At 39.4% G+C, this 11,325-nt stretch overlaps 1 protein-coding gene across 14 annotated transcripts; it reads left to right on the plus strand.

The window, feature by feature from the left end:
• The first annotated feature begins 726 nt into the window (after positions 1–726).
• LOC125898737 (septin-5-like) lies at positions 727–10,983 on the plus strand. Of its 14 annotated transcripts, none has more exons than XM_049592648.1 (15): positions 1,202–1,392; positions 1,509–1,596; positions 1,812–1,877; positions 4,224–4,383; positions 5,652–6,026; positions 6,818–6,914; positions 7,349–7,435; positions 7,666–7,789; positions 8,408–8,542; positions 8,642–8,759; positions 8,858–8,959; positions 9,046–9,142; positions 9,316–9,478; positions 10,211–10,319; positions 10,403–10,983. In XM_049592648.1, the coding sequence occupies exons 4-15, from the start codon at positions 4,324–4,326 to the stop codon at positions 10,472–10,474; spliced, it is 1,539 nt and encodes a 512-aa protein (XP_049448605.1). In that variant the 5' UTR covers positions 1,202–1,392; positions 1,509–1,596; positions 1,812–1,877; positions 4,224–4,323; the 3' UTR covers positions 10,475–10,983. The 14 variants fall into 14 exon arrangements, with proteins under 14 accessions (XP_049448616.1, XP_049448605.1, XP_049448613.1 ...); XM_049592652.1 differs by lacking the exons at positions 1,202–1,392; positions 1,509–1,596; positions 1,812–1,877 and adding exons at positions 2,586–2,857; positions 3,465–3,522; positions 3,965–3,987; XM_049592656.1 differs by lacking the exon at positions 4,224–4,383.
• The last annotated feature ends 342 nt before the right edge of the window (positions 10,984–11,325 follow it).

An 11,325-nucleotide genomic window follows, 5' to 3' on the forward strand; every position in this document is an offset into this window, starting at 1 on the left:
AAGGTAGCAGCTAATCAGAACACATTTAAAATGCAATGAATACAACATGTAATACAAAAAAAACACAATAAAAAGACAAATATTCAAACATAGTGGCCTCTCAAGAAAAACAAGTACGTGTCTCTGTCACCACATTCTTTGTGATGCCCTGAAGTTCATCAATGGATATAAGTGTTTCTAATTTTAGATCTTTTTGACAATTGGTCTATATGGTGATATTTATAGGCTACAAGGCTTGTCATGATTGAACTAAGCAGTCAACACCATGGCTGAGCATTTCCACCATGGACCTGCAGTGTACCTAGGGTTGCAACGGTAGGAAATTTTCACAGTAAGATAACCGTCTTAGAAAAGATCACAGTCTCACGGTATGCACAGTATTACACAATTATTACTATCAGTCACAATTACCTTTAAAGGAATAAAAAAACAGAAGTTGTTTTTTTTTGTTGTTGAACAAACACTGTATTATAATTTTAACTTGAAACCACTTCCATTTTTTAAATGGAAGTATGTGTACAAAGTCTGACAGGCCAGTAATGAGTGACCCAGGAAATGAGTTGGCATTTTAGCACTCCTGGTTCCCTCATCTCAAAGTCAATGGATTTTTTGAATGTGTTTAGAGACTGTCACATCTTGTTCTACAACATAAAATACATAAGTAAATACCCCACTCCTTAATTTTTAAGCTCTCATGTGTCTTGAAAAAGGTGGTTGCTACCAAATGGAATACAGAACTTGATCATATCAGACAGCTTAACAGTCTTGCTGTGGTGGCAATGTTGAAGTCATGCAACCATGGTGTGGTTAATTGGTGTTCATTTGTGAGGATTTTCTTGCTGAACCAAACATGTAAGTATCATAAACTTTTGATTGCCACAGAGGTCGCAGAGGTCGCATTTGCTTTTTAAGAGAAAACTAGGGCGATGTTAATGTTAGCTTTTGCATACAGAAAAACATCCTACTTGGAGCAGTAATTTGCGTATTTATAGATCCCTGCATATTAAATCAGGCAAAGGTGTAGAGTTACATATAAGCCATTTTAAGGCATGAAGTTTGTTTGTTTTTTTCATGGAAAAAATACATGCATATGCAATATTGATGAACACAGACATTCGTTTTTAGGGGTTTAATCATTACCATTAGAGGAAACTTACCAGAAAACATATGAAATAACAAAGTATCAAATACTCACCTCATGTAGGCTTGATGGCTGGCTCTGAGGAAAATGTAGCTAGCATGATGAAACAGCTGTTTTTAAAAGAAAAGCAGCTGTTAGCTAACATTAGCCGTTTGTGTCTCTAATGAAACTGTTAACCGTTAACGTTAAAGTTACTGTTACTACATGCTACGGTCTGTCCGAAACTTCGAGAAGCTAACAGTTACAATAAGGTGAGGTTTATCATTATTACAGCTTTGCGGAAGTGTTTTACAATTTCATTTCGGTTTGACAAGTAAAACGACTTCAAGGATGTGCATCTTTTTTTGTTTAACCATCCTACCTTCAGGAACAGCCACTTCCTTGAACTATAAACGTTACTGTGGGAGATTATTCCAGTCCCGACCGGGGCTAACGATGGCTAAATTTGATATAGCGTAAGTTACTGCTAATTAATATAACGTTAATAAAAAATGCTGTAGTGTGTTAGCAGTTTTTGTAAATTATCATTATTATTATTTTATAATTATTATTAGTTGTAGTAACATTAGATGTTGTTATCATCTTTTAGTGGAGTTGTAACATTGAACTGTAAAGCTGTGTTAATCAACTTTAGGTTAAGGTTAGCTAACGTTAGCCGTTTGTGTCTCAGGAAACACTAACCTTTGACGTTGCTCTGTGCTAAACTCCATCCGAAACTTCAAGGAGCTACACTAAGGTGAAGTTTATTATTATTATTACAGCTTATCTAAAGTGTTTTTACCATTTCATTCCGGTGTTACAAGAGAAAGGATTTCGAGGATGTTCGTCTGATTCAACCGTCCTACCTCCGGGAAGGAAAACGAGCCGCGTACAGCCGCTTCCTTCAACCTTTAAATGGGAGCTAATACGGAAAAGGCTGAGGTTAGCAAGCTAAAGCTGCATGAGACTAAAACTAGTTTAAATTTGGTATAGCATATTTATCCTTGCAGTCATAAAAATGCAGTAACGTTAGTGAGTTAGCAGTTTTGGATATTGCTATTATTATTAACATATATTTATTCTACTTAGTAATAGTAGTTCTAATATTAGACGTTGTTATCTTCTTGTGGTGGAGCTGTAACAGTGTGCTGTTAGGGTGTAACGTTAGTCAACTGGAGGTTAGCTAACAGCCGTTTGTGTCTGCCAGGAAACGTTAATGTTAACCGTTAACATAACTCCGTGGTAAACTCAATCTAAAACTTCGAGAAACTACACTAAGGTGAGGTTTATTATTATTAAGGCTTATCGGAAGTGTTTTTACAATTTCATTTCGGTTTTACAAGTGAAAGGACCTTGAAGATATTCCTCTGATAAAACTACTGGAGAAGGAGAGCCTCATGCAGCCGCTTCCTTGAACTTTTCTATTTGAGCTTGTAAGTTAACGTTACAGTCCCGAATGGGGCTACCATTGGTTAGCTAAAGCTACATGAGACAAAAACTAGCTTAAATTTGGTATAGCATAATGTTCATTAATATCATAAAAAATGCAACAGTGAGTTAGCAGTTTTGGGAAATGTTTTTTTAATATTATAATTGGTACCATTAGATGTTGTTATCATCTTGCAGTTGATTTGTAACACTGTGCTGTTAGACTGTAGTCAACTGTAGGTCAGCTAACGTTAGCCGTTTGTGTTTCAGAAAACGTTAACCGTTGACGTTACTCCGTGCTACACTAAAGTGAGGTTAATTATTACTGTGGCTTATTGGAAGAGTTTTAAAATGTAATTAAGGTTTTGCTTGATAAAGGGTACTTGAAGATGTGCCTCTGATCTAACTACATGGGAAAGAGAGCCGCTTAATTTACAGCAGCTGGCTTTAACTTTTCTACGGGAGCTCGGGGCTAACGCTAGCTAGGGTACCTAGTGAGAGTGAAAAACTAGCGCCAACTTCAGGTAGCCATTATGGCATAATGTTAATTATTATCATGATAAATGCAGTGGTAAGATAGCCGTTTTTGAAAATTCACATTTTATTTTATTGTTCATTTTTTATATTTAATATTATTATTGTTATTAGTAGTAGTGGTAGTAGTAACTTTAGATGTTATTATCTTGCAGTGGAGTTACAACACTTAGCTGTCAGGCTAATATCAATCTGCCTGCTTCCACTCTCCTCTCAGTGTAATTAAAGCCTCGTCAGAGCGGCAAGACTGAGCAGACTGCACCTCATCAGAGCTCAGTCAATACATGGACTGACATGCAATACATCACATGTTATTAGGTTTTGTATAGTTTGGCTTTTCGGCATCACTCATATTGTAGTTTATCCACTGTCCGCTTCTAAGTTTGTCGGCATCATGGAGCACATGTCGTCTCCTGTTCGGTTACGCAGCGGTAAGAGAGGTACGTCTGAAACACTGAATACTTAATTTATATACAACTTTCAACACACCGATTTATTGAAACAACCAGTCGTTCATGTTTAGAAATTGCTCAGCCAATTGAAACATCACGGTAGCATATTATAATAATAATAATAATAATATAGGGGTGAATGTTTTTGTAACGTTATAGCACTCGTGTTCTTGTATTTATGCTGTCCCTTTTGCATCTTATTTATTGTATTTTTATCACCTGACCTCTGTCAGTATTGACCTGCACACTTGTGTGATACAAACTATGGACGAAAAATTGATATTATAGACCATTTAGTGTTATTTTCCCTACTAGTTAGTGCTGCATTTTATTTTCAAGTTTTGTTATGCATTTGTTACACATTTTCATCATCGTTTTTTACAAACTATTTTTCCCCTCATTCATAAATGCCATCCTTTGCTCAAAAAAGCTGCTACTTTCTCAGGGAACAAGGTAAGACATGTTTGTAGGATAGTCTTTAATTATAGTGTTTATAGCTTGTGTGTGTGTGTGTGTGTGTGTGTTAAGAGTTAATCTCCAACCCCCCACTCTGTCAGAGCCTTAGAAGCTGGGTTAAGCCTGTTGCAAAGCTTTGTGGGTAATGAGATCTGACAGGTAGAGGGACACCATATGAACCCTGATCAGGCCAGCAGCACTGTGGGCTTTGTTGTTCTTTCTGCTGTCTTCAGACCAGGTCAACAGGACGGTGTGAGCACTGAAGACATTTGTAGTGTATCTCCTGTAAGCCAGGTGTGGAGGCCTGGTTGTCCAAAGTGCACAGGGTAGCAAATGGAGGCCCTCTGTGAGGAAATGACCAGTGAGGAAACCAAAGCAGTTGTGGATGACATGGTCAGTCACATGGCCCTGATGAATATTTTCAGCCCCTTGCTCCATACTGAAAGATGCTCCTTAAAAATCATTTTAGAAATTATTACTTCAGTCTTGTTAGTAGATCCAGTTTGCCCCTAGTGTTTAATGTCCAGCATCAGACTGTCTGTTGTTCATCACCCCACCTTGCCTGGACAGATGGATGAAGGCTTCTGTAATGGTATAATGGGATCACAGGTCAGGGCTAATCAGCAAAGAAAGGGTAGCCACTACAAATGGAAGACACAGAAGACTTATCATGTATTGTAATTAGAGAGTGTAATCCTGACTGTGGCCACCAGCAGCCAGTTAGTATTTCACAATTTAATTCACTGTATCAATGAGCCCAATGTGAGTAAGAGTCATAAGAGTGACTATGCTGATTATTGGTTGCACATTCCCATGCATCTCCTCAGCTGTAGCTGAAAACTAAAGAGTTCTGGTGTTAATAATATCTAACATCTCTTTTGAGATGGGGGTCTCTGAGGCAACTTTTTTATCAGTTTAGGGGATCTTGATATGACAAAGATTGAGAACCACTTAGTTAGTATTTGTCTTTATACCTGCAGTGTTACATGACATGTCAACGATCTATGTTTGATATAAATTATAGTAAACATACAATAAATGAAGGAATACTAGAATTTAGTTGAGGGGAAAAGGAATTGCCAAAATCTGGACTTTGTATTGCCCTGCATAGAAGAACAATCCTGTAATTAAACTACTCATAAAGGAAGATAAAATGTAATGGTTTTCTGTGATTAGTTGATTGGTTTGATCTACTGAGGATTTTAAGTTTTCTGTGCTGTTTTTATCTTTCTGTCTGTCCTTAAGTTTGGACTCAAGACCAAAGTAATCGGCTTTTACTGTGCCATCATTTTTCTAAGCATATCAGTAAATAGGAAAGAACAATCACTTGCAAGACACCCACTGCTTAATCTTGGATTCATCAATGATTCCACACTAGCAGAAAAGATTTCCATACACATACATCTACAGCCGTGTTTCACTTCTGAAACAAAAAATGAAACACTGCGTAAATGCAGCGGAAATCTTTTATGTCACTAAAAAATTTTGATATGATTGTAGGGGAGCTTTAGGGGTTTAGGAGAAACAGATCAGGATTTAGCAATATCCAAATAAAAAACTGACTTATTTCTGATGAAACAATGTGTTTTTGATAGTGATTTATATTTTTGAGACTTCTGAATGTATAAAAGCATGTGTAACTCTGCTGCCTCCTGTCATAGTTGTCCAGTCTGTCCATTGAGGACCAAGAGGACACTCACTTTCCATACGCCATGAGGGATCTCCCTCCTGTCTCTGAGCCTGGCGAACAGCACCAGGCACCAGTCCACCAAGAGGCAGAGGAACCTGAGACAGCAACCAACGGAAGACTGACCAGCCTCCCTGGGACTCCCTCCCTGCCCCGTCCCATCCCCTGCCACCCTCCTGGCTCTCCAACAGTCCCTCATAGACCAAGTCGTGCGGGAACAGAAAGAGAATTTCGCCCACCGCCTCTGAGGAGGCAGCTCGTCTCTCAGGTGTCTGTGGATTGTCCACTTAGCCCGGCCTCACGTCCACACAGCCCTTGGGGACGCTTTGACCCCTACGTCTCTCCAGAGGTGTGTTTCTGTGTGCCAGAGCCTGTGTCAGGAGAAGCCACTAAGATACTCTAAATTACTAAGTTACATGTTTCAGCATCTAAATTTTCAAGAAATGGCCTGTTTCGTTATTACCTAGTAAATTTCTAAACCCTTAACTCTAATGCCAAATATCCTTAGAAATGTTTGCAGCTGCTTTATGTACACTATCAGTGTAAGCAAAAACAGAGCTAGTTAATATGGAGGTCAGACATTAACTTAAAAGATTAAAACAGAGCTGCATGTCAGTATGGTTAAGCAAGTGTTCACTGAACCTTCGATGAGGTCTGAAGATGAAAGTTTAATGTTTGCTGTAGAGGGAACATGGGGTCAAGCCCTGTGATGCCTTGCACTAATGTTCATAGACCTGTGAAGCAGAGGATGCAGATCATGATGAGGGTCAGAGTGTGACGTGTCAAGGTCACATCACAACAGAGATGGCTGTTACTATGACTATCATGCGTCACTATGATTGTAACGTAATGTAGTATTATTACTCACTTTATTAACAATTCAATAATTACACCCACAATCCTTACTTATAAGCAATAGAGTGGTGCAGGGATGAGTCCTTAAACCTGAAAATGAGTTAACATATTAGCATGCCCCTTTCTCTTGTCTCAAAGTCAAGGGTTTTTAAATTGGTTTTTGGTTAGATGCCTGAAGATGTCTGTATTTAACATAAGCTCAAGAGACTTTTCTGTTTCGTTCTGTAACATAAAATACTCTATATGTACATACAGAGATGTAATGTTTGTGTTTTCTTTCTGCAGGATCCAGACAAGGACTATGTGGGTTTTGCCACATTGCCCAACCAGGTTCACAGAAAGACAGTGAAGAAAGGTTTCACGTTTACGCTTATGGTGGCAGGTGAGTCCTCCCATATGTCGGCTAATTAGGATACTTTTACAGGCTGTTGTCATAACTGAATGTAATATCTCTCCTAAAAGGGGATTGTATAGCAGGCAAGATTTTTTTAAGGCACGTCATATACAAAGGTCTGGAAAGTTTTAGCTGATAACATCAGACACAATGCTAAGAAATGCCTTCATCAGTGAAGATTAGAGACATACCTGCCCTCATATCTATATTTGTCAATCATGATTTAAAATGAACTAGGGGTATAGTGTTGTATCATCTCGTTTTATATGTGAAGAAGTACTCTTTTTTTTTTTTTTTTTTGTAATTGTTGTGCAACTAAATTTTTTAGTAAATTACTTAGAGGAATACAAATACTGCACAGTTGGGTGTTATGTTTTGCTCATGCTACTTCAAGAGTCGAAATTGTCTCTTTTTCTCCGTAGGGGAGTCTGGCCTGGGTAAATCCACATTAATCAACAGCTTGTTCCTCACTGACCTCTACAAAGACAGGAAGGTTCCCAGTGCACAAGGTGAGATTAGTTCTGTTATTTATTTACATGTGGCCCATGTAAATGAAATGGGGAAGTAGGTGGAACCAGACGATGCAATTGAATGGTCTCTCTAAAAAAATAATATTATTAGTAGTCATTAAACTAGTGCAAAATTTGATGCTGTCATGACTTTCTGACCCCTTTACTCACACACTGTTAACTTGTTGCCTGTGTAGATTTAATGACTTTGTGCATGTGTGTGTCTGCAGAACGGATCGATCAAACAGTTGACATCATCAAACACACAATTAGCATCGAAGAGAAAGGAATCAAATTGAGGCTCACCATCATAGACACGCCAGGGTTTGGGGACGCTGTCAACAACACAGAAAGGTGAGGTTGTCAACATGTGCTGCTGCTCTATTGGACATGGTTGGAAGTTAAGCATAGTAACCCAAATGCCAGAAAAAAATGTAGGCTCCTGCAAACCACAAATATGTTACATATGCTATTATGTTTTGGAAATGTTGAAATATATGTTTGAACAACGCTGTGGTTAACTTGTGGTTAGATTTGGGCGCAAAAAACAATTGGTTATGGTTAGGAAAAGATCATGTTTCGGCTTAAAATGCCTGGTTTTGGTGGCACAGTCCAGGCAAGAAAAGCAGTGATGTCTTGTTAAAAAATAACTGCTTTTCATGCCTGGAAAGCTGCTGGAAAAACAGCACTGGTTCACTACAAAAAACTCATGTTTGGATACCTTAAAAATGTTGATATGATATGTATGAAACATACAAATCTAACACATTGATGATTTTCAGAAACATACAATGTCGACATTTTCCTCTGATGACTGGTCTGAGCATAGTCAAGCTCTGAAGTCATAAAACAGACTTCAACTCATCACAAGCACACTGAATACGCTTTTTTTTTTAAGTAGCTCACATTATAAACTGTCATTTGTCCGCCAAGGTTGTTGTTTAACTCACAGAGATTTTATGTTTGCATCAGCTGGAAGCCAATAGAAGACTACATCGACCAGCAGTTTGAACAGTACTTCAGAGATGAGAGCGGGTTGAACAGAAGGAACATCCAGGACAACAGAGTCCACTGCTGCCTCTACTTCATCTCTCCATTTGGCCACGGGTACGCTGACATGTTTAACTTCTGCACATGAAGCTAAACCAGTGAAGCAGTACTGTAACAGCCTCACCTAAATGTTGTCCAATATCTATCACACATCAGTCTGCGACCTCTGGATGTGGCGTGTATGAAGGCCTTGCATGAAAAGGTCAACATAGTTCCTGTAGTGGCCAAAGCTGACAGCCTGACGCAAGCAGAGGTCTACAGAAAGAAGCAGAAGGTATGAGATCCTAAACATTCTACACAAGATTTGTATTTTTTTTTTTTTCTGCCTTTTTATCTCAAACTTGATTGTTTCAACGTGTTCATGCACTCTAGATCAGAGAGGAGATCAAGCAGTTTGGGATCAACATCTACCAGTTTCCTGAGTGTGACTCAGATGATGACGAAGACTTTAAAAATCACAACCAGTTACTCAAGGTTCGGAAGTTAGTTTCTCCTGGTTGAAATGTGCCGTCTCATCTACATAAAGACTGACAGTATATTGTTTTTGCTTCTCTCTGCAGGACAGCATCCCGTTTGCAGTGATTGGGAGTAATGTTCAGATGGAGAGTGAAGGTCGCAAGTTCAGGGGTCGTTTCTATCCCTGGGGTTTTGTAGAAGGTATTACACACAAAATACATTTTTTGTTTGTTTTCCAGTTCTATTTATAATTTTACTTATTTTTAAAGAACTTGTATTGTGTCTTTGTATATTTTTTTTATGCATTACTTTTGTGCTATTTGATAAAGAAAAAAACAGTCTGGTCCGGTAACACGTTGTCGTTGCATGGTCAGTGGAAAACCCGGCTCACTCTGACTTCCTGCTGCTGAAGAACATGCTAGTGACAACATATATGGAGGATCTGAAGGACGTGACGGCAGAGACACACTACGAAAACTTCAGGGCCCAGTGCATCCAGAACATGACGCGCATGGTGGTGCAGGAGAGGAAACGCAGGTGGGTGGAGTCAGGATGCACACCCACATGCTTTGTTCATGGACCGTATAAAATAATTGATGTAGCTTCTGCCTCTGAAAAGTGAAGCCAATGCAGACGTGCCTTAAACCTGCATCCCTTGTAACCACCAGCAGGGGGCGAAGTATGTAAGAAAATGACCCTACTCCTCACTTGATTTATTACCTCAGGACACATTCTCCTAATGAGTTTATGGTCTCAAGTTTAAAGTGTTCTTCAGCACAGCATGATGTTCATTTTTTGTACAATAATGGAGTCAGAGAGTCAGAGTAATTTATATGGCAAAGCTATCATGAAAACCTGTTAGTCAGGATACAGTCGTAGTAATGTGTATCCTCCACAGCTCCACCCTGGCATCCAAATATGGTCACCTCTAACCCCCCCAAAAAAACAAGATGGCGATGTCCAAAATGCCATCCTCAAGGCTTCAAAACTGTAGCTTACAAACCAAAGAGTGATGTCATGGTAGCTACATCCACTTCTTACCTACAGTGTTTGGCTTTGATTGATTGGTTTAATCTCTCCATGACTCACTAAAATTTTGTCTTTTTAGTTGCTGTATTTGTGAGTACCCATAAGTTCAATACAGTTCACAGGTTTAAATACAATACAGAACAATAAATCCATGCACTCTGATATTAACTGTGATAATTGAGATGCTCACACAGGTTGTGTTTCTCTTTGTGTGTCTGTGGGTGTGAATTTGGGTTTTAGTTTGCGTGAGAAGCATCGGAGCGGAGACCGGAGCGAAGCAGATTTTCCTCTGCCGCTGGCTGCCTGTGACACCGAGACAGAGCGACTCATCTTTGAAAAAGACGAAGAGGTACGTTTATCGCACCGACTCACTTGTTCATTCACTCGGTCAAAGAGGCGATCACCACTCACTTCATGTATTCCCCCCTGTAGCTGCGGAGGATGCAGGAGGTGTTGGAGAGGGTTCAGGAGCACATGCAGCACAACCAGAGAGGTGGCTTCTGACCCCCCCCCCCCCATAATTCCCTGGAAGAGGAGACAAACAAGGAGCACCCAGGAACGCAGAGGTGGCTCCGTTTTATAATGCGTGATGAGCAAAAGATGGAACTTAATAAAAGGAAAGCAGCAACATTTCAGACCTGAGTGTCAACCAAGCTGATTGGCTGATCCAACTTGGCTGACAGAAGGCTAAAGAAAAAAAACAAGCAGACTTTACACTCAAACTCTGTTCAAGTATAAAAGATTCAGCCACGCAAACTCCCATGCTTGTGTGTTCACATGCAGCCAGGAGATGCATGTTCCAGCCTTAAGTGATCACATACTCACAGGCGAGTTCACACAATCGATTGCAGCTGCTGATAGCACCGAAAATTGCGCATCATTTGCAGCCACTATCTGCCCCATCTCATGGTGTCGATTCACACAAGATATTGCGCTAAAGATACTCCAGGGAAAACATGCCTTTTAAGTTTTGCAGCTGATTGCAATTTGCCCCTTTTTTTTTTTTTTTTTTTACATCTCATTGCAATTATTTATGTGACAAATCTAAATTTTGCTGTTGTACCAAGAATACAGTTGGCACAAGAACAGCAGAGAGAAAATAAAAACCCTGAAATGTTCAAACCACTGACCAACAAGGTGAAGAAGCATTCCTCAAAACTCAAGGCAAAGAATTAAAATGTGACAGAGAAAAAACGTTTTTGGTCAGTGCTGGGCGTGACACTCCTTTTAATGCACTTCACCTACCACCAACTCACTGAAAACCAATTCACCTTCACCCAATTTTTGAGTTGCGCTGCTGCTAAAATTACTTTAATTCCATTAGTTACTTTGAGAAAGATGTAACACTGCCATCT

The sequence above is a fragment of the Epinephelus fuscoguttatus genome, linkage group LG12 (genome assembly GCF_011397635.1).
Source record: "Epinephelus fuscoguttatus linkage group LG12, E.fuscoguttatus.final_Chr_v1".
Taxonomy (NCBI): Eukaryota; Metazoa; Chordata; class Actinopteri; order Perciformes; family Serranidae; genus Epinephelus; species Epinephelus fuscoguttatus.

Excerpts from the sequence above, each read along its gene's own strand:
- LOC125898737 (XM_049592646.1), top strand. The coding sequence starts at position 3,477 with ATGGAGCACATGTCGTCTCCTGTTCGGTTACGCAGCGGTAAGAGAG. Across the intron at positions 6,027-6,817 it reads ACCCCTACGTCTCTCCAGAG|GATCCAGACAAGGACTATGT; the intron begins GTGTGTTTCTGT and ends TTCTTTCTGCAG. Across the intron at positions 7,790-8,407 it reads GCTGTCAACAACACAGAAAG|CTGGAAGCCAATAGAAGACT; the intron begins GTGAGGTTGTCA and ends TGTTTGCATCAG.